The sequence below is a fragment of the Monodon monoceros genome, unplaced genomic scaffold (assembly GCF_005190385.1).
Source record: "Monodon monoceros isolate NGI ecotype Baffin Bay Population unplaced genomic scaffold, NGI_Narwhal_1 Super_Scaffold_20, whole genome shotgun sequence".
Lineage (NCBI taxonomy): Eukaryota > Metazoa > Chordata > Mammalia > Artiodactyla > Monodontidae > Monodon > Monodon monoceros.
In genome coordinates, this window is record NW_021703777.1 from 32,430,958 (window position 1) to 32,452,807 (window position 21,850).

The 21,850-nt window shown below is 42.7% G+C and overlaps 2 protein-coding genes across 2 annotated transcripts in view; one reads left to right on the forward strand and one right to left on the reverse strand.

Moving 5' to 3' along the window:
* The first annotated feature begins 1,209 nt into the window (after positions 1-1,209).
* TLR2 (toll like receptor 2) lies at positions 1,210-12,025 on the forward strand. The gene is given in 3 exon segments (XM_029235878.1): positions 1,210-1,485; positions 7,614-9,534; positions 9,536-12,025. Coding segments are annotated over 2 exon segments (2,358 nt in total). The 5' UTR covers positions 1,210-1,485; positions 7,614-7,629; the 3' UTR covers positions 9,989-12,025.
* Positions 12,026-14,660: 2,635 nt separating this feature from the next.
* The window catches only part of RNF175 (ring finger protein 175), a 74,590-nt gene continuing 67,400 nt past the window's right edge, over positions 14,661-21,850 (reverse strand). The window contains 2 exon segments of the mRNA XM_029234689.1: positions 14,661-14,780; positions 18,767-18,773. Of these exon segments, the coding sequence (XP_029090522.1) occupies positions 14,661-14,780; positions 18,767-18,773 (127 nt within the window).

Genomic DNA, 21,850 nt, shown 5'->3' on the forward strand with positions numbered 1-21,850 from the left:
CAACTTTGGGATTACAAAGCAATAACATCAGTCAATCTAGGCAGCTCAACTAGAAAAGATATATAGAGAAAGAACAGAGGTTTTCAGTTTCAGGGCAAAAAATTGGAAAGAAGTTTTCTGAAGGACACACTTGAGAAATCATGAGGAAGGGAGGGGGAGATTTTGAAGTAATAAGAAGAAAGTGTTTCAGACAGCTGGAGAGCCTGGATGGTCAGGGATGCAGAGAAATGTCCCCACGGTAATCAGTAAACTGTATGGAAAAACAGACTCCATCCCCTCAAGTTCATATTCATGCCTATAGATTAAGTTTGCCTAAGGCTGGAGCCTTTGATGAAGACTAGGCATGTGGAATAGGGTAACACAAAGAACCCTGGGTTTAGGGTAAAATTCTGGTTTCAAATCTCAATTCTGCCACTTAGAATTTGCATGGCATTTCCTCCTGTGTCAAAGAGGAACTAGAATGCTTCTTCAGCCTCCAATCTCAATTTGGGAAGGTCAAATGTAATTATGAAAATAAAATATAGTTTATGAATATTAAGGCAGCTTAATTTTGAAAAGGTAGCTAGTTTCCCTTGCAAACATGTCTCACTAGTTTCTGTGGCAATGAAGAAAGCCAATCTAAGACTGTTCGTTTTGGGAATTACCCATTTTGAGAAACAGGGATGGAAACGCGCAAGGGAAGGACTTAGGTTCAAAATCTTAGACATAAGGGGGAGCCCACATCTTTTCACGGTAAGAGCAGGGATGGGAGGTGGGTGCTAGGGAAAGTCAGCGCACCACCAGGGGACCGCCACAAGATTGAAATTTTTTAAAAATCTGGGCTGTCCTTATCTGCTCTTCAGGCAAAATCTTGCTGCGCTGGTTTGGATAGTGACTGGTGAGTTATTTTAATGCAGGAGAGAATAGACTTGCGGGTGGAAGTGGACCCTGGAGATATACTGACCGGGAAATTGTGTTTAAAAGGTCGTGGTGGGGGTGGGAGGTGGATGAGAGGCATGATTCGTGAGCCTGAATTTGGGCGTCCAAGGACGCAGAAGAATGGAGACGGCGTGTTTCAGGGCAGTAAGAGGCTTTGGGTGCCCGAGGCTTCAAGAAAATAGTGGTTGGGTAATAAGCCTTCTCGTTGGTTTCGAAATCTAACTCTGTGCTGGGGAAATCACACGCGGAGGCCTTAAGCGTCTCGCAGAAGGCGCGGCCTGGCGGCAGCTGCGCATTCTCCGGATACATCGGGCCGAAAATACGCTCGGCGGGCTTCCTCGTTCCGCAGCCCTTCCCGGACCGGGCGGGCAGGGTCCCAGGGTGGCCGAGGCGCGGGCGCGGACGCGGGCGCCGGGCATCCTCGCTTCCCAGTCGGCGGCACCCGGGACCCCAGTCGTGCGGCGCGGGCCCGGGGAAGGGGGGAGTCCCCGGCCCCGAGGCCGTCGACGCTCCTGCAGCCCCGTCTGCTAGGCCCCGCACGGCAATGTGGACATCCGCCCCGCCGAGGTGAGAGAAGCGGGGACCTCACGGAAAGGGACGGGGGTGCGGCCGAGGTTCGCCCAGCCCTTGGCGTCCCGGTGCCCGCGGGCCTTGGCGGGGCCATCCAGCCTCCGATGGGGCGCCGCGGGAAGCTTCCGCGGGCTCCGCGCTGCGGCCGGCCGCGTTCCGGGAGGCGGGGTGGCCAGTGGCTCCAGTTTCCGAAGGGCAGCCCTCTCGTCGGCGGCTCAGGGCGCCCCAGTCGCCCCTGCCCCCTTCACTTGGAGCGGCGGTGACGGGGTTCAGGTAGAGGCTTTCAAGGTTGCATAGGTGCGTCCTGCTGGCGGTGCGTCTGCGCTCACTGCTTACCGCTGGGACCCAACTTCCAAAGGTGGGATTTCGGCCACCAGGGCTCAGCAATGGGACAGGGTCAGGACTCGGATCTGCCTAGGACTCTCGCTCCCCAACCCCGAGCCTGGTCTCTGCTCCGGGGGGGCTTCACGCCATTAAAACTTCGTCAACGTCTATAAATGACAACTTGTGTTTGGAACTTGGATGTCAGCCAGGATAGTGTTTTTCCTGTTTGAAAAAAGAAAAAAAAAAAAAGGGCTGGGAGAGAGAGAGAAATTGTTCATGGTGTAAACAATTCAGCCGGGTGAGATGCTTGTAATCTTGCAGAAGGTCTTGTCTGCACGGTTACTAACTCAGATCTTTACCAAAAAGCAACTGGGAGATAGGATGGCTGACTTGAAAGTAGACACCAAAAAAAAAAGAAAAGAAAAGAAAAGAAAAAGGCAAATATCCTGACCTGATTACTTGAAAATGACTTATTCACCAATATTTTAAGTTTCTTCTTCTTCCTGTTCTAAGCAGAGAACCTTTGTGTCTTCTTTAAACTTTTTATAATGTATCAATTTTATGAAAATTACCTGAAGTTGACAACATGTTTTGGAAGTTTCTAAGCCATCAGTTATTTTTTTTCATTGCTTTACTTAAGAATTTGGCTTGGTTGGTTAAATATCTTGTTTTGATTTCAGTGATTGAGCATAATTTACTGTATGTGGCACCTTGGGTGTGACCTCATAAAGATATTTTAGTAAATCTAAATTGTATTTACTCCTCCCAAATAGGCTTGCTTGTCAAAAAAAAAATTTTTTTTATCTCCACAATGTCATTTAAAATTTACATTACTTTTTCCTCATGCAGGAAACCCATGTCTGAGTTTCTGAGTGCTGTCTTTCTTATCTATCGTTACACTAAAAAAATCCACTTGTTGCTTCTTGTTGCCTACTCTTACCTGGTTTATTTTCCATGTGTTGAAGAACATATGTTTTGGGGTACTTCTTTCAATGAAGGTCTACAAATGTCTGAAAATGTCTTATCTTTACTCTTGGATGATTATTTAACTGGGTGTAGATGTCTAGACTAACAGGTATGTTTTCTCAGCCCTTTGAGGCTGTTATTCCATTGTTTTGGGGCTAGATGAGGAATTTCTATTCTTTGGGATTCAATATGCATTTATAATTTGTAAATTTATGTTTTTCTTCAGTTCTGAAAAATTCTTAGTTATTATATCTTTTAATATTTGGATCCACACCAGCATATGTGGCAGGCCTGGGTTTTGATTTCTTATGGGAGATTTCTAGGAGGCTAGCTTCTAGCCAGGTGGAGACCCTGGGTCAGAGGTCAGAGATTTTTGAGGCCCCTGTTCACATGTGGCGTAGCCTTTTCTCTGTGCTTGGCTTTATGGAGAGCCCACTGTCACTTCTCTACCATGCGCTGGGCCATGAGTCCTTCTCTAGTCTGGCTTCACCCAGGCATCTCAGCCCTCGCCCTAAAGTGGGCGTCTGTTCCTGGTTTCACTCTGGGCCACAGGGCTTCAACTTCCTCTCAGCTAAGTCGCCTCTAACACCGGGCTTACTCCTCAGACTTCCATCCTATCCCAAGTCTTGGCCTAATAATTCCTCACCACTCTGGCAACTTTCTGAATTCTTTAAGCAGATGATGTTTATACTTTGTGCAGATCCACAGCCTTTATTAGATCTGACTCCACTCCATCTAACTTGAGCCATCGCCCTTCCCTTTCTCAGTGTCTTACACTGAGGAGTTCTCTGCCCCCTCCTGTAGTGTATTGGGGAAATGGGAGGAGAGACAAGTAATTCTGACCTAAAGTGTCAAGCTGTTAACTGTAGTTTTAGCATCATCAATAATTATTATTTGTTGAAAACCGACCATGTAACAGGTATCATATAATACGTATATGAAATAGCCCAAGATCTCTGCTCTTATAAATTTTATGTTTTAAAGAGAAAAAGCCAGGAAAAATAAAAAATGAACGTATTTGACCTTAAATCTTAGCCAAAAATTGGTATAGATTTCTTAAGATTTGTGCAATATGTTACGAAGTGGAAAAAATCAGGTAAATTTTGGTTCTCCAGTACAATTATACTAAGAGGATTTTTTTTTCAACAACCAATTAAGCAGAAAGACAATGGGATAGACATAGTGCCAAATAGTAATAGCCATTTCATCTTAACCCTGTCAGTTTTAGAGGTGGGGACAATGCTAGATCTGCGGCCTCTATGGGTTAGTTTCTGTTGTCTTCTGTTTCTGCTTTTCTCATGCTTATCACCTTGCTTTCGTTAGTGCCCAGTTGTTTTTCATTTTTTACTGGACATTCTATTTGAAAAATTGTTTCTAGAAAGAAATGTAAGGGCTAGGATGATGTTTTCTTCTTCTGGAGAAAATTTTCCTTTGCTTCTGTAGGTACCCATGAGCACTAGCGTTCCAGAAATAATCTTAGTCCATATTCAGAGATCAAGGCTGCCCAAGCCATCCAGATAAATCAAAGCTGTGATGCAACCTGTGAGGACTTGTTTTCCTCTAGTTCAGCCTTATCTGTCCCATCCGTGACTGCTCCAGACCTTAACATTTAACTCCCTGCTTTCTAAGGCTGTCAAAAGTGCTCTGCAGCTGTCAGATTGTGCTTACTGTGTTCAACGCAATGAAAGACAAAACTGAAAAATCTGGCAGAGAATTTGAAACTATAAAAATGACATAGCAGAAGTGGAAAGGAACCAAATAGAAATGATATAGATGAAAACTGTAATAATCAAAAAATTTAAAAGCAGTGGATGGATTTAACAGTAAATTAAACATAGCTGAAGAAAGGAAAATAAACTAGAAAATAGATCAGAAGAAAATACCTAGAATGAAACTTGAAGAGACAGAAAGTATGGAAAGAACAGAAGAGAAAGAGACATGGACAATACAGCTAAACTAGTGTTTAGATGAAAATGCATGACCTGAAATGGATATATTAGAAATGAAGAATGGCTGAAAATTAATGAGGAAGCATCTATCTCAGGAAATTAGAATGAGAACCGTAAAATAAATCTAGAGAAAGCAGAAGGAGGTAAATAGTAATATGAGTAGAAATTAATGAAATAGAAAATAAATAGAGGCTCTGTAGAGTGAGAAGTTGATTATTCAAAAGTGCTGATAGGACTTCCCCGGTGGTGCAGTGGTTGAGAATCTGGCTGCCAATGCAGGGGACACAGGTTTGATCCCTGGTTCAGGAAGATACCTCCCACATGCCATGGAGCAACTAAGCCTGTGCGCTGCAACTACTGAAGCCCATGTGCCGCAACTACTGAAGGCCGTTCGCCACAACTACTGAAGCTCGCGTGCCTAGAGCCCGTGCTCCACAACAAGAGAAGCCACTGCAATGAGAAGCCCGTGCACCGCAACGAAGAGTAGCCCCTGCTCGCTGCAACTAGAGAAAGCTCGCGCGTAGCAACAAGGACCCAATACAGCCAAAAATAAATGGATAAAATAAATAAATTTAAAAAAATGCTAATAAAAACGATAAACCTCTGGCAAGACAATTGAGAAAGAAAGCAGGCACAAATATCATCTAAGGAATAGACTAGAGGTCCTGCAGACATTAAAACAATAAGAGGATGAAAGCAACTATGTCAGTAAATTTGAAAATTTGGAAGAAAATGATAAATTCTTTGAAAAACACAACTGACAAAAGAATAAAAAGAAAATCTGAATCATTCTGTAGCTGTTAAATTAATGTATTTAACAAAAACAAACAACAACAAAAACTGTATGAGGACATTAGGAGAAAGAAATTTGTAGGGCAATTTTACTTCTGAATATAGATTAAAAAATTCTAAACAAAATATTATAAATAAAATCCAGCAATATATAAAAAGGATAATACATCCAGACGAATGTGGGTTTATTCTAAAAATGCAAGGTTGCTTTAACACATTTATCCATTGTAGTCACCAATATTTATTAACAAAGTGAAGGAGGAAATGTTCTTATCTCAATAGTTACAGGGAGAAAAAAAAATTTTGATAAAATTCAACATTCACCAATCAAGACAATGAAGTAAAGGTATAAGGATTGGAAAAAGTAAATAAAACCATCATTATACCTGGATGATATGATTGTGTATGTAGAAAATTGAAAGGAATCTACAAACTGTGAAATTACTGAATTAGTTTTGCAAGGTTGCTCAATGCATGGTAGATATATAAAACTTAATTGAATTTCTCTCTCTGTATATATAGGTATATGCCACATATAAGTAAGCAATACTATTTTCAAAACTTCAAAAGTATCAGATGCCTAGAAATAAACCTCACAAAATATGCTCAAGACCTCTGTGTAGAAAATCATAAGACATTATTGTGGTAATGAAGACCCAAATAAGTGGAAAGATATATCATGCTCATGGATTGCTCATGGATTGAAAGATTCAATATTGTAGTGATGTCAATAATTCCAAAATATCTATAGAGTCATGGCATTGCCAACTAAAATCAATGGGTTTGGGCTTCCCTGGTGGCTCAGTGGTTAAGAATCTGCCTGGGAATGCAGGGAACACGGGTTCAAGCCCTGGTCCAGGAAGATCCGGGAAGATCCCACATGCCGCGGAGCAACTAAGCCCGTGAGCCATAATTACTGAGCCCGAGTGTCACAACTACTGAAGCCCGCACACCTAGAGCCTGTGCTCCACAACAAGAGAAGCCACTGCAATGAGAAGCCTGCGCACTGCAGTGAAAAGTAGCCCCTGCTCACCACAACTAGAGAAAGCCCACGTGCAGCAGCGAAGACCCAACACAGCCAAAAATAAAATAAATAAAGTTATTTTAAAAAAATCAGTGGGTTTTGTTTTTGAAACTGATAAGCTGATTCTGTAATTTATAAGAATATGCAAAGCACCAAGACTAAAACTCACTTAAAGGAGAACAGGGAGGAAGGCTTGCTCTCCTGGATATGAAGATATGTCATATATTTAATATAGTGTGTTACTGGTACAAGGATAGACAAATAGACATTGGATCAGATTAGAGAGCCCTGAAACAGGCTGACCCTTAGATGGACACGTGAGTACTGGCAAAGGTAATACTGTTGATTGTTTCCCCAAAATGATCTTTTGAAAAATGTGCTAAGTCAAATACTGCTTCCTGCACTTAGTTCACTGCAGATGAGAAGGTTCTGATGGTCTGATTGTCCCTCCGCCCAACAAACCACCTTGCTCTGCCTGGGGTTCTCAGCACCCCTTCCACCTGCTACTGCCAAGTGCAAGACAGGTTGACAAGCATGGGACCTTTTTCTTTTGGTTAAAGAGCATGCTCCACCTGGAGCTGTATTCAGTGAAAGTTGTTCAAGGAGAGCTGTGGTTTGGCACTGTGAGATCTCTAACTCATGGGGGCATCAGGACAGGCAAGGGGCATGCTCCAATATAAGATCTGAAGTACACAAATACGAGGTTGTAAATGCATATGGTTAAGCCTAGCCCTTAAACTGCTTGCTTTTTCATCCTCCATCATTCATTTACTTTCATCTTTCAACCCACGTTTGGTCCTGCTGCATATTCCTAGATGGTACTGTGCCTTTAAGTCATTGTTCAGTGGCGGTCTGTTGCTGGATGTGTCAGGGAATTCATTTTTTATCCTTATCCTTATTCATACATTCCATTTCCCTGTCAGTTATGTCTTGGGGTGTGTGTGTGTGTGTGTGTGTGTGTGTGTGTGTGTGTGTACGCACGTGCTACATCTTACAAAACGTTTCTCAAGAATTGGAATTAAGCTATGCTGTCAAACACAATCACTCATTTGAACCTCTTTTCTTTGTAGGTGAGATCACTGGACAATGCCACCTGCTTTGTGGACAGTGTGGGTCTTGGGGTCTGTAATCAGCCTCCCCAAGGAAGGAGCCTCTGATCAGGCTTCTTCTCTGTCTTGTGACCCCACTGGTGTCTGCGATGGCCGCTCCAGATCTTTAAACTCCATCCCCTCAGGGCTCACGGCAGCTGTGAAAAGCCTTGACCTGTCCAGCAATGAGATCACCTATGTCAGCAACAGCGACCTGCGGAGGTGTGTGAACCTCAGGACTCTGAGGCTGGGGGCCAATGAAATTCACACGGTGGAGGAAGATTCTTTTTTTTCGCTGAGGAGTCTTGAATATTTGGACTTATCCTATAATCGTTTATCTTACTTCTCATCCTCCTGGTTCAGATCCCTTTCTGCCTTGAAATTCTTAAACTTACTGGGAAATTTATACAAAACACTCGGGGAAAGATCTCTTTTTTCTCATCTCCCAAATCTGCGAATCCTGAAAGTAGGAAATAGTAACAGCTTCACTGAGATTCAGGAAAAGGATTTCGCTGGGCTAACTCTTCTTGAGAAACTTGAGATTAATGTTCCAAATCTGCAGGCATATGCACCAAAGAGTTTAAAGTCAATCCAGAACATCAGCCATCTGATTCTTCATCTGAAGCAGCCTGTTTTACTGTTGGAGATTTTTGTAGATATTTTAAGTTCCTTAGAACATTTAGAACTGAGAGATACTGATTTGAACACTTTTCATTTTTCAGAAGTATCCATCAATGAAACGAATACATCGATTAAAAAGTTTACATTTAGAAATGTGCAAATCACTGACGAAAGTTTTCCTGAAGTTGTGAAACTGTTTAATTATGTTTCTGGAGGCTTAGAAGTAGAGTTTGATGACTGTACCCATGATGGAGTTGGTGATTTTAGGACATTGACTCTGGAGACAATTAAACACCTAGGTGACGTGGAGACATTAACAATACGGAAGTTGCATATTCCACAGTTTTTCTTATTTCATGATCTGAGTAATATATATTCACTCACAGGAAAAGTTAAAAGAATCACAATAGAAAACAGTAAGGTTTTTCTGGTTCCTTGTTTACTTTCACAACATTTAAAATCATTAGAATATTTGGATCTCAGTGAAAACTTAATGTCTGAAGAAACCTTGAAAAACTCCGCCTGTGAGCATGCCTGGCCCTTACTAAAAACCTTAGTTTTAAGGCAGAATCGTTTGAAATCATTAGAAAAAACTGGAGAAATTTTGCTTACTCTGAAAAACCTGACTAACCTTGATATCAGTAAGAATAATTTTCATTCAATGCCTGAAACTTGTCAGTGGCCAGGAAAAATGAAATACTTGAACTTATCCAGCACAAGAATACAAAGTTTAACCCGTTGCATTCCCCAGACACTGGAAATTTTAGATATTAGCAATAACGATCTCGATTCATTTTCTTTGATTTTGCCAAAACTCAAAGAACTTTATATTTCCAGAAATAAGTTGAAGACTCTACCAGATGCTTCCTTTTTACCTGTATTATTAGTTATGAGAATCAGCAGAAATATAATAAATACTTTCTCTAAGGAGCAACTTGATTCTTTTCAAAAACTGAAGACTTTGGAAGCTGGTGGCAACAGCTTCATTTGCTCCTGTGACTTCCTGTCTTTCACACAGGGGCAGCAGTCCCTGGCCCAGGTCCTGATCGACTGGCCAGAAGAATACCTGTGTGACTCTCCATCCCCCGTGCGGGGCCAGCGGGTTCGGGACACCCGGCTCTCGCCTTCTGAATGCCACAGGGCAGCCGTGGTGTCTGCCGTGTGCTGTGCCCTTTTCCTGTCGCTCCTGCTCGTGGGAGTTCTGTGCCACCGTTTCCACGGACTGTGGTACATGAAGATGATGTGGGCCTGGCTCCAGGCCAAGAGGAAGCCCAGGAAGGCCCCCCCGCAGGGACATCTGCTATGACGCCTTTGTGTCCTACAGTGAACGGGATTCCTACTGGGTGGAGAACCTCATGGTCCAGGAGCTGGAGCACTTCAGACCTCCCTTTAAGTTGTGTCTTCACAAGCGGGACTTCATTCCTGGCAAGTGGATTATCGACAATATCATTGACTCCATTGAAAAGAGCCACAAAACCATCTTTGTGCTTTCTGAGAACTTTGTGAAGAGTGAGTGGTGCAAGTACGAGCTGGACTTCTCCCATTTTCGTCTCTTTGATGAGAACGACGATGCTGCCATTCTCATTCTGCTGGAGCCCATTGAGAAAAAGGCCATCCCCCAGCGTTTTTGTAAGCTGCGGAAGATCATGAACACCAAGACCTACTTGGAGTGGCCCGCTGATGAGACGCAGCAGGAAGGGTTTTGGTTAAATTTGAGAGCTGCAATAAAGTCCTAGGATCCTTCATTAAGGGTCAGTCTTGGTCTGGTGGTGGTCTTTCTATCACTAGTTATAACACTAAGTCCATTCTGACCCAATTATATGTAAACTTTATGAATGAGGACTTGCTGACTGAAACAACTAAAACTGTTCAAAAACTGCTACCAGATTGGAAAAACATGGTTCTGGGCTTTTCTTTATCCTATGAGATAATCATGATCTCACTGCATTATTGATATCTGAATTACCTGTGCCAAATGACTTAGTTCATTAGGAAACAGCAGAAATGAGCAGAAGATTTCAAATTACTGTGTCCGTCAGCTTTCTGCCAGGAGACTCATGCATGTCTGTAGAGGTCGTTCTCCATCCCCCCAGCTGTCCCTTCTGTGCCTGACTGCTCTCAAGAGCAGCAAGGCAAAATGTTATTGCTGTTCTTAGAAAAAAAGTGCTGTGTGTCCTCATTAAGCTTCACAGGATACAAAAACCCCTAGAAGGTATATTTTCATATGAACTGGATCTGTCTTTCTCGGTATTTGATAAGTTTCTCCAGCCATAGTTACTTGAGAGAGGGTATATAACCCAAGATGCAGTAAATTATGTATTTCTATGAAAATGAAACTAATGAAATAAATACTCAGTTTTGAAGGATTTGAAAGAATCCCCCTATATCCCTGACTCAGATCTTCAGCCTTTAACTATGTGTGAAGTTCTAATTAGTGTCTGGTTACTCTGCTTTCAGCCCCATCTTCTAGTCGGCTTCCCTTGCATCATGTTGCTTTTTCCTTCTTTGAAAAGTCTTGTTTCTGATTTTTTCTCTTTTTGAAACATTATGAAAGTAAGTATGAGCTAAATAGATTTTTAAGCAAGTATAGACCTAGAGGTTCTTCACGATGACTCAGAAATATTTGATACACAATAATTTAAAAGATAGATACTACTTCCATATGTTAATTTTTAGAATCTAGATAATAAGACATAAAGTGAATACATTAAATTTAAAAGTGAGGAGCTTTTTATGGACTTCATGCAACTCACTCCTTAAGCTGGGAACCACATGTGAAAGGAAGTGACCTTGCTCAGTCCTCAGCCAGAACTGGGTCTGTGTGGTTAGTTGGGGTCTGGAATCAGAAGGACCTGGGTTAGTATGCATGTATCTTTGGGCAACTCAATCTGATCCCAAATATTTTCCTGTCCTTAAGATAGGGATAATAATAAATACATCGTAGGGTCTGATATAGATGTCAATGTGCAGTAATAGCAGTAAAGCACTGGCATGTGCCCCTGGATGAGGACCAACCCTATGAGAATGGGTACCATGGGGTACTCGCACAGGGTGACAGGTGCCTGTGGTAGGTGTTAGCTATTATTATTATTTTCCAAGAAGGAATTCCTCTTATATACTATGGTTTGTAAATGAATGTTTTTGTGTTATGAGTACTAGCAGGGATCTAGGGTATATTTTCTGTCGTTTGCAGAAAGTTATCTCAAAGAAATAAGTTCATTAAGTGCAGGACAGGCTTTAGTCCTTGGGAAACCCAAACAGTGGGTTCTTCCATCTCACACAAACTCCTGGGAGAGTGTAATGGAGTACCCAGCCTAAGAAAAAAATAGACAAGTTCAGGAGAAGGAGACTTGAGATGCCACAGAAACCAAACACAAAATGGACTTTTTGCTTTAGTCCTCTATTTCCTTCCTACATTAAGCACAATGTTAATTGTCATGAGAACCAGACAAATTTAACGTGGACTTGACCTGTAGATTTAATTTCAATAATTTAAACAGCAATAGAAAAGATTCATAGTTCATTGATAGATTTAAAATAATATTTTAAAAATAATCTGTTTTTCTCATTGCAAATGTTAAATTGTAGAAAACTTGGACAAGAAAAAAAGCATATAAAAGAAATTAAGAATCAGCTCTTATCCCTTTACCTTGAGATAACCACTGGTAACTGAGTAGTATATACATATTACTTCACAAAACTGAGACTAGATTTAATTAATTAATTTATTTAAAATTAATTTATTTTTTGGCTGCGTTGGGTCTTCATTGCTGTGCACGGGCTTTCTCTAGTTGTGGCAAGCAGGGGCTACTCTTCACTGTGGTGCGTGGGCTTCTCATTGCAGTGGCTTCTTTTTGTGGAGCACGGGCTGTAGGCTCGTGGGCTTCAGCAGTCGTGTTGCATGAGCTCAGTAGTTGTGGCTTACGGGCTCTAGAGCACAGGCTCAGTAGTTGTGGCGCATGGGCTTAGTTGCTCCGCGGCATGTGGGATCTTCCCGGACCAGGGCTCGAACCTGTGTCCCCGCATTGGCAAGTGGATTCTTAACCACTGCGCCACCAGAGAAGCCCCTGAGACTAGGTTTTAAATGCCTAAACTGTGTAAAGGAAGTAGCATCTTTATTTTTTTCTGATATTGTTTAGTAATTATCTAACATTTCTGAACTCTGAGGGCCATTCAGAATTCCATGAAGACACATGCTGCTTTACTTGTCCAGAGTCCTAAAGGGTCTTCACTCTGCTCTACATAAAAGGCAGATGGCAAATACATCAGAGGTGCATTTAAGGGCTCTGCTACAAAAGAAAAACTAATTTTTAGTTGGTGCTTTATCCAGCTGTGAGGTCTTTTATTTGTCTGTAGCCTGTAAATCCAAAAATCTTGATTTATCTCTTTAATCCTTGCACATGCCTGGTACGTAATAAATATTGAATTGTTGAAATGTTTGCTGAGTAGAGAAATAAAGCAGAGTTAAATCTTCTAATAATCTGGATGATGAGCCAGTTGTAATACTGAAGCACTGAGCAGTTTCAAGAAGGAATATTACCAACCAGAAAAATCTTAATGTGAGTTATTGTCGTTACAACTACAATGGAATTTTGTATAGCATTAAGTGCGTTGCTGATATTTTTAAAAAAATTATTGAAGTATAGTTGATTTACAATGTTGAGTTAATTTCTGCTGTACAGCAAAGTGATTCAGTTATACATATATACATTCTTTCTCATATTCTTTTCCATTATGGTTTATCACAGGATATTGAATATAGTTCCCTGTGCTACACAGTAGGACCTTGTTGTTTATTCATTCTATATATAATAGTTTGCATCTGCTCACCCAAACTTCCAATCCAACCTGACCCCACTCCCCCTCCCCGCTGGTAACCACAAGTCAGTTCTCTATGTCTGTGAGTCTGTTTCTGTTTCATAGATAAGTTCATTTGTGTCATACTTTAGATTCCACATATAAGTGATATCATGTGGTATTTGTCTTTCTGTTTCTGACTGACTTCACTTAGTATGATAACTTCTAGATCCATCCAAGTTGCTGCAATGCGTCGCCAATGTTTCTGACAATAGATTTGTTTCTTTTCTACTTCATACAAGTGTAATGTCTTCACGTATTGCAGAATAGATGTCTGGTGTGATGTAGACAGTGTTGGCTGTTTAACAAATGACCAGTAATTTAAAATGAATTAATTTTGGGGAGTTCAACATATTCTTGGGTTAATTTGTTCTGACTGGTCTTCCCAATTCTGTTAATTTTCTCTTTCTTGCTGGATTAATTCATTTGGTCAGCAAATATTTATTGAGTGCCTGCTATGTGCCAGGTGCTGCTCCAAGTGCTGGAGAGATAGTAGGGAACAAAACAGATAAAATTCCCAGTCTTCATGGAGGTGAAGACAAACAGTAAACAAATGAGTCTATGATATGATTTCAGGAAGTGCTGTGAAGAAAATAAAAGCAGAGTATGGCCATGGATTGACTGTGTGTGTGTGTGTGTGCATGTGCGTGTGCGTGTGTGTGTGTGTGAACAGAGTGGCACAGAAGAAGAGAGTGCTTCTCTTCCCTTTAGTGCAGCCCTTGGGTGGGCTGAGTGCATGGGGCAGCCCCAGGAAACCCAGGGTAGCTCTGGCCCATTGAGTGGACTGCAACACACTGGTGCTAGAGGCTTCAGGAGTGCTCCCTACACAGAAGGGCTCTGTGGTGCCAAAGCTGCCACGTGGTAACAAGCACAAAGAACACAAAAGACTCTGTTCTAAAACCATAGATTTAACAACTCTGCCTACTTCTTTGAAGATGTTGAACTGATAAGGTACTTGTTGTAACTCAACGTTGTCTGTGAGGAGTACTTTGCAAACCTCTGAAACACGCCTCAGATGAGATCACTGTAAGCCAAAGTAGAGGTGGGATATGTCCACAGTGGGTTGTACCAAATGTGTCAGATGCGATGATTAGAAAACGATTGTAATCGGAAGGATGCAAAGCACGCTTTATTTGTTTATTCCATTGCTCAGCTTCTCTTTAAATTCTTTCCACAAGACAAAGGGCCAGTTGTTATTCAGTTCTCTAAATTCTTGGGGTCATCTCTAAAATTAGAAAAGAAGGGCTTCCCTGGTGGCGCAGTGGTTGAGAGTCCGCCTGCCAATGCAGGGGACACGGGTTCGTGCCCCGGTCCGGGAAGATCCCACATGCCGCGGAACGGCTGCACCTGTGAGCCATGGCCACTGAGCCTGCGCGTCCGGAGCCTGTGCTCCGCAACGGGAGAGGCCACAACAGTGAGAGGCCCACGTATCGCAAAAAAATAATAATAATAATAAAAAAATTAGAAAAGAATATCAATATTAAATGTAGGATTAAGGATTAGAAAATATTTCAACATGCAATACATTGCTTCTGGGGTAGGTGTGCCATGCTATTCCAGCCCTAGTGAATAATTAATGCCTTGGACGATTCCTATCACCACGGGTTGCCAGGCCACCAGATAACGAAGCCAGTCCGGGATTTGTCCATATAAAAATTGTGTGTGGAGGAGCTTCAAGATGGCGGAAGAGTAAGACATGGAGATCACCTTCTCCCCACAAATACATCAGAAATAGATATACATGTGGAACAACTCCTACAGAACACATACTGAATGCTGGCAGAAACCCTCAGACCTCCCAAAAGGCAAGAAACTCCCCACGTAGCTGGGTAGGGCAAAAGAAAAAAGAAAAAGCAGAGACAAAAGGATAGGGACGGCACCTGCACCAGTGGGAGGGAGCTGTGAAGGAGGAAAGGTCTCCACACACTAGGAGCCCCTTCGCGGGCGGAGACTGCGGGAGGCGGAAGGGGGAGCTTCGAAGCCGCGGAGGAGAGCGCAGCAACAGGGGTGCGGAGGGCAAAGCGGGAAGATTCCCGCACAGAGGATCGGTACCGACCGGCACTCACCAGCCCGAGAGGCTTGTCTGCTCACCCACCGGGGCGGGCGGTGCTGCGTGCTGAGGCTCGGGCTTCGGAGGTCAGTGGGGTTGGCGGCGTGAACACAGCCTGAAGGGGCTAGTGCGCCATGGGTAGCCGGGAGGGAGTCCGGGAAAAAGTCTGGAGCTGCGGAAGAGACAAGAAACTTTTTCTTTTCTCTTTGTTTCCTGGTGCGCGAGGAGAGGGGATTAAGAGCTCCGCTTAAGGGAGCTCCAGAGACGGGCGTGAGCCACGGCTATCAGCGAGGACCTCAGAGATGGGCATGAGACGCTAAGGCTGCTGCTGCCGCCACCAAGAAGCCTGTGTGCGAGTACAGGTCACTCTTCACACTTCCCTTTCGGGGAGCCTGTGCAGCCCGCCACTGCCAGGGTCCCGGGATCCAGGGACAACTTCCCCGGGAGGACGCACGGTGCGCCTCAGGCTGTTGCAACATCATGCTGGGCTCTGCTAATGCAGGGTTGCCCCGCATCCGTACCCCTCCATCCCCTCGGACTGAGTGAGCCAGAGCCCCCGAATCAGCTGCTCCCTTAACCCCGTCCTGTCTGAACGAAGAACAGACGCCCTCAGGCGACCTACGCACAGAGGCGGGTCCAAATCCAAAGCTGAACCCCAGGAGCTGTGTGAACAGAGAAAGGGAAATCCCTCCCAGCAGCCTCAGGAGCAGAGGATTAAATCTCCACAATCAACTTGATGTACCCTGCATCAGTGGAATGCCTGAATAGACAACGAATCATCCCCAATTGAGGAGGTGGACTTTGGGAGCAACGATATACATATATTTTCCCTTTTGCTCTTTTTGTGAGTGTGCATGTGTATGCTTCTGTGTGTGAATTTGTATAGCTTTGCTTTTACCATTTGTCCTAGGGTTTGGTCTGTCTGTCTTCTTTTTTTTTTTTTTAGTATAGTTTTAGCACTTGTTATCATTGGTAGATTCGTTTTTTGGTTTGGTTGCTCTCTTCTTTCTTTTTTTATTACTTAATTTTTTAAAAAAATAATTTTTATTTTAATAACTTAAATTTAATTTCCTTTTATCTTCTTTCTTTTTCTCCCTTTTATTCTGAGCCGTGTGGATGACAGGCTCTTGGTGCTCCAGCCAGGCATCAGGGCTGTGCCTCTCAGGTGGCAGAGCCAAGTTCAGGATATTCGTCCACAAGAGACCTACCAGCTCCACATAATATCAAACAGAGAAGATCTCCCAGAGATCTCCATCTCAAGACCAGCACCCAGCTTCACTTAACGACCAGCACTATGGTGCTGGACACTCTATGCCACACAATTAGCAAGACAGAAACACAACCCCACCCATTAGCAGAGAGGCTGCCTAAAATCATAATAAGGTCACAGACACCCCAAAACACCACCAGACATGGAACTGTGCACCAGAAAGACAAGATCCAGCCTCATCCACCAGAACACAGGCACTAGTGCCCTCCACCAGGAAGCCTACACAACCCACTGAACCAACCTTAGCCACTGGGGGCAGACACCAAAAACAACAGGAACTACAAACCTGCAGCCTGCAAAAAGGAGACCCCAAATACAGTACAATAAGCAAAATGAAAAGACAGAAAAACACACAGCAGATGAAGGAGCAAGATAAAAACCCACCAGACCTAACAAATGAAGAGGAAATAGGCAGTCTACCTGAAAAAGAATTCAGAATAATGATAGTAAAGATGATCCAAAATCTTGGAAATACAATGGAGAAAATACAAGAAACGTTTAACAAGGACCTAGAAGAACTAAAGACCAAACAAATAGTGATGAACAACACAATAAATGAAATTAAAAATTCTCTAGGCCCTCAGACCCCTGTCCCCCACCGCGGCCAGTGGAGCAGGCGAAATTTGGTTGCTTGTTGGCCTTAACACATGCCTCCAAATTACAAAACAAGATTTACTACTAGGTACACATCGGAAGAAGCAGGTGTTAATACCACTGGAACTTTCCCTAGCAAATTATTTACATAATCTGGGCAACAAAAGAATTGCTTCAGAGTTTTAGAGAAATATGTTTTGAGGAGCTTCAAGACGGTGGAAGAGTAAGACGTAGAGATCACCTTCCTCCCCACAAATACATCAGAAATACATATACATGTAGAGCAACTCCTACAGAGCACCTACAGAACGCTGGCAGAAGACCTCAGACCTCCCAGAAGGCAAGAAGCTCCCCATGTACTTGGGTAGGGCAAAAGAAAAAAGAAAAAACAGAGACAAAGAATAGGGACGGGACCTGCACCAGTGGGAGGGAGCTGTGAAGGAGGAAAGGTTTCCACACACTAGGAAGCTCCTTCATGGACGGAGACTGCGGGTGGTGGAGGGGAAGCTTCAGAGCCACGGAGGACAGTGCAGCAATGGGGGTGCAGAGGGCAAAGTGGAGAGATTCCCGCACGGAGGATTGGTGCCGACCAGCACTCACCAGCCCGAGAGGCTTGTCTGCTCACCCACTGGGACGGGTGGGGACTGGGAGCTGAGGCTCGGGCTTCGGAGATAGGATTCCAGGGAGAGAACTGGGTTTGGCTGCCTGAACACAGCCTGAAGGGGGCTAGTGCGCCACAGCTAGCCAGGAGGGAGTCCGGGAAAAACTCTGGAGCTGCAGAAGAGGCAAGAGACTTTTTCTTGCCTCTTTGTTTCCTGGTGCGCGAGGAGAGGGGATTAAGAGCACTGCTTAAAGGAGCTCCAGAGACGGGCGCGAGCCGTGGCTATCAGCGCAGACCCCAGAGACGGGCATGGGATGCTAAGCCACCAAGGAGCCTGTGTGGCTGGTCAGTATCCACACCTCCCGTCCTGGGAGCCTGTGCAGCCCACCACTTCCAGGGTCCCGTGATCCAGGGACAACTTCCCTGGGAGGACTAACGGCGCGCCTCAGGCTGTTGCAACATCATGTTGGGCTCTGCTGCCGCAGGCTAGCCCTGCATTCCATACCCCTCCTTTCCCCCGGCCTTAGTGAGCCACAGCCCCTGAATCAGCTGCTCCTTTAACCCCGTCCTGTCTGAGCGAAGAACAGATGTCCTCATACGACCTACCCAAAGAGGCGGGTCCAAATCCAAAGCTGAACCCCAGGAGCTGTGTGAACAAAGAAGAGAAAGGGAAATCTCTCTCAGCAGGCTCAGGAGCAGTGGATTAAATCTCCACAATCAATTTGATGTACCCTGCATCTGTGGAATACCTGAATAGACAACGAATCATCCTAAATTGTGTAGGTGGACTTCTTTGGGAGCAATGATAAATATATTTTCCCCCCTTAATCTCTTTTTGTGAGTGAGTATGTGTATGCTTCTGTGTGTGATTTTGTCTGTATACCTTTGCGTTTACCATTTGTCCTAGGGTTCTGCCTGTCGGTTTTTTCTTTCTTTTTTTTATTGCTTAAAAATTTTTTTTCTCAATAATATTTTCTATTTTAATAACTTTATTTTTTTTAATCTTCTTCTTTCTTTCTTTCTTTTTTTCTCACTTTTATTCTGAGCCATGTGGATGACAAGATCTTGGTGCTCCAGCCAGGCATCAGGGCTGTGCCTCTCAGGTGGCAGAGCCAAGTTCAGAACACTGGTCCACAAGAGACCTCCCAGCTCCATGTAATATCAAATGGCGAAAATCTCCCAGAGATCTCCATCTCAACGCCAAGACCCAGCTCCACTCAATGACCAGCAAGCTCCAGTACTGGACACCCTTTGCAAAACTACTAGAAGATAGGAACACAAACCCATCCATTAGCACAGAGGCTGCCTAAAATCATAATAAGGCCACAGACACCACAAAACGCACCACCAGATGTGGACCTGCCCACCAGAAAGACAAAATCCAGCCTCATCCACCAGAACACAGGCACTAGTCCCCTCCATCAGGAAGCCTACACAACCCACTGAACCAACCTTAGCCACTGGGGACAGACACCAAAAACAATGGAAAATATGAACCTGCAGCCTGTGAAAAGGAGACCCCAAACACAGTAAGTTCAGCAAAATGAGAAGACAGAGAACCACACAGCAGATGAAGGAGCAAGGCAAAACCCCACCAGACCTAACAAATGAAGAGGAAATAGGCAGTCTACCTGAAAAAGAATTCAGAATAATGATAGTAAAGATGATCCAAAATCTTGGAAATAGAATAGTAAAGATGATCCAAAATCTTGGAAATACAAGAAACGTTTAACAACGACCTAGAAGAACCAAAGAGCAAACAAACAGAGATGAACAGCACAATAAATGAAATTAAATATTCTCTAGAAGAGATCAATAGCAAAATAACTGAGGCAGAAGAACGGATAAGTGACCTGGAAGATAAAATAGTGGAAATAACTACTGCAGAGCAGAATAAAGAAAAAAGAATGAAAAGAACTGAGGACAGGCTCAGAGAATTCTGGGACAACATTAAACAAGGGAACATTCGATTTATAGGGGTCCCAGAGGAGAAGAGAAAAAGAAAGGGACTGAGAAAATATTTGAAGAGATTATAGTTGAAAACTTCCCTAACATGGGAAAGGAAATAGTTAATCAAGTCCAGGAAGCACAGAGAGTCCCATATAGAATAAATCCAAGGAGAAACACGCCAAGATACATATTAATCAAACTATCAAAAATTAAATACAGAGAAGAAATATTAAAAGCAGAAAGGGAAACACAACAATAACACATAAGGGAAACCCCATAAGGTTAACAGCTGATTTTTCAGCAGAAACTCTGCAAGCCAGAAGGGAGTGGCAGGACATACTTAAAGTGATGAAGGAGAAAAACCTACAGCTAAGATTACTCTAACCATCAAGGATCTCATTCAGATTTGATGGAAATTAAACGATTTACAGACAAGCAAAAGCTAAGAGAATTCAGCACCACCAAACTAGCTTTAGAACAAATGCTAAAGGAGCTTCTCTAGGCAGAAAACACAAGAGAAGGAAAAGACCTACAATAACAAACCCAAAACAATTAAGAAAATGGAAATAGGAACATACATATCGATAATTACCTTAAATGTAAATGGATTAAATGCTCCCACCAAAAGACACAGACTGGCTGAATGGATACAAAAACAAGACCCTTATATATGCTGTCTACAAGAGACCCACTACAGACCTAGGGACACATACAGACTGAAAGTGAGGGGATGGAAAAAGATATTCCATGCAAATGGAAAGCAAAAGAAAGCTGGAGTAGCAATTCTCATATCAGACAAAATAGACTTTAAACACAGACTATTACAAGAGACAAAGAAGGACACTACATAATGATCAAGGGATCGATACAAGAAGAAGATATAACAATTGTAAATATTTATGCACCCAACATAGGAGCACATCAATACATAAGGCAAATACTAACAGCCATAAAAGGGGAAGTCGACAGTAACACAATCATAGTAGGGGACTTTAACACCCCACTTTCACCAATGGACAGATCATCCAAAATGAAAATAAATAAGGAAACACAAGCTTTAAATGATACATTAAAAAAGATGGACTTAATTGATATTAATAGGACATTCCATCCAAAAACAACAGAATACACATTCTTCTCAAGTGCTCATGGAACATTCTCCAGGATAGGTCATATGTTGGGTCACAAGTCAAGCCTTGGTAAATTTAAGAAATTTGAAATTGTATCAAGTATCTTTTCCAACCACAGTGGTATGAGACTAGATATCAATTACAGGAAAAAATCTGTAAGAAATACAAACACATGGAGGCTAAACAACACACTACTCAATAACCAAGAGATCACTGAAGAAATCAAAGAGGAAAGGAAAAAATACCTAGAAACAAATGACAATGAAAACACAACGACCCAAAAGCTATGGGACGCAGCAAAAGCAGTTCTAAGAGGGAAGTTTATAGCTCTACAATCCTACCTTAAGAAACAGGAAACATCTCAAATAAACAACGTGACCTTGCACCTAAAGCAATTAGAGAAAGAAGAACAAAAAAACCCCAAAGTTAGCAGAAGGGAAGAAATCATAAAGATCAGATCAGAAATAAATGAAAAAGAAATGAAGGAAACGATAGCAAAGATCAATAAAACTAAAAGCTGGTTCTTTGAGAAGATAAATAAAATTGATAAACAATTAGCCACACTTATCAAGAAAAAAAGGGAGATGAGTCAAATCAATAGAATTAGAAATGAAAAAGGAGAAGTAACAACTGACACTGCAGAAATACAAAGGATCACGAGAGATTACTACAAGCAACTCTATGCCAAACAAATGGATAACCTGGAAGAAATAGACAAATTCTTAGAAATGCACAACCTTCTGAGACTGAACCAGGAAGAAATAGAAAATATGAACAGACCAATCACAAGCACTGAAATTGAAACTGTGATTAAAAATCTTCCAACAAACAAAAGCCCAGACCAGATGGCTTCACAGGCGAATTCTATCAAACGCTTAGAGAAGAGCTAACACCTATCCTTATCAAACTCTTCCAAAATAGAGCAGAGGGAGGAACACTCCCAAACTCATTCTACGAGGCCACCATCACCCTGATACCAAAAGCAGACAAAGATGTCACAAAGAAAGAAAACTACAGGCCAATATCACTGATGAAAATAGATACAAAAATCCTCAACAAAACACTAGCAAACAGAATCCAACAGCACACTAAAAGGATCATACATTATGATCAAGTGGGGTTTATCCCAGGAATGCAAGCATTCTT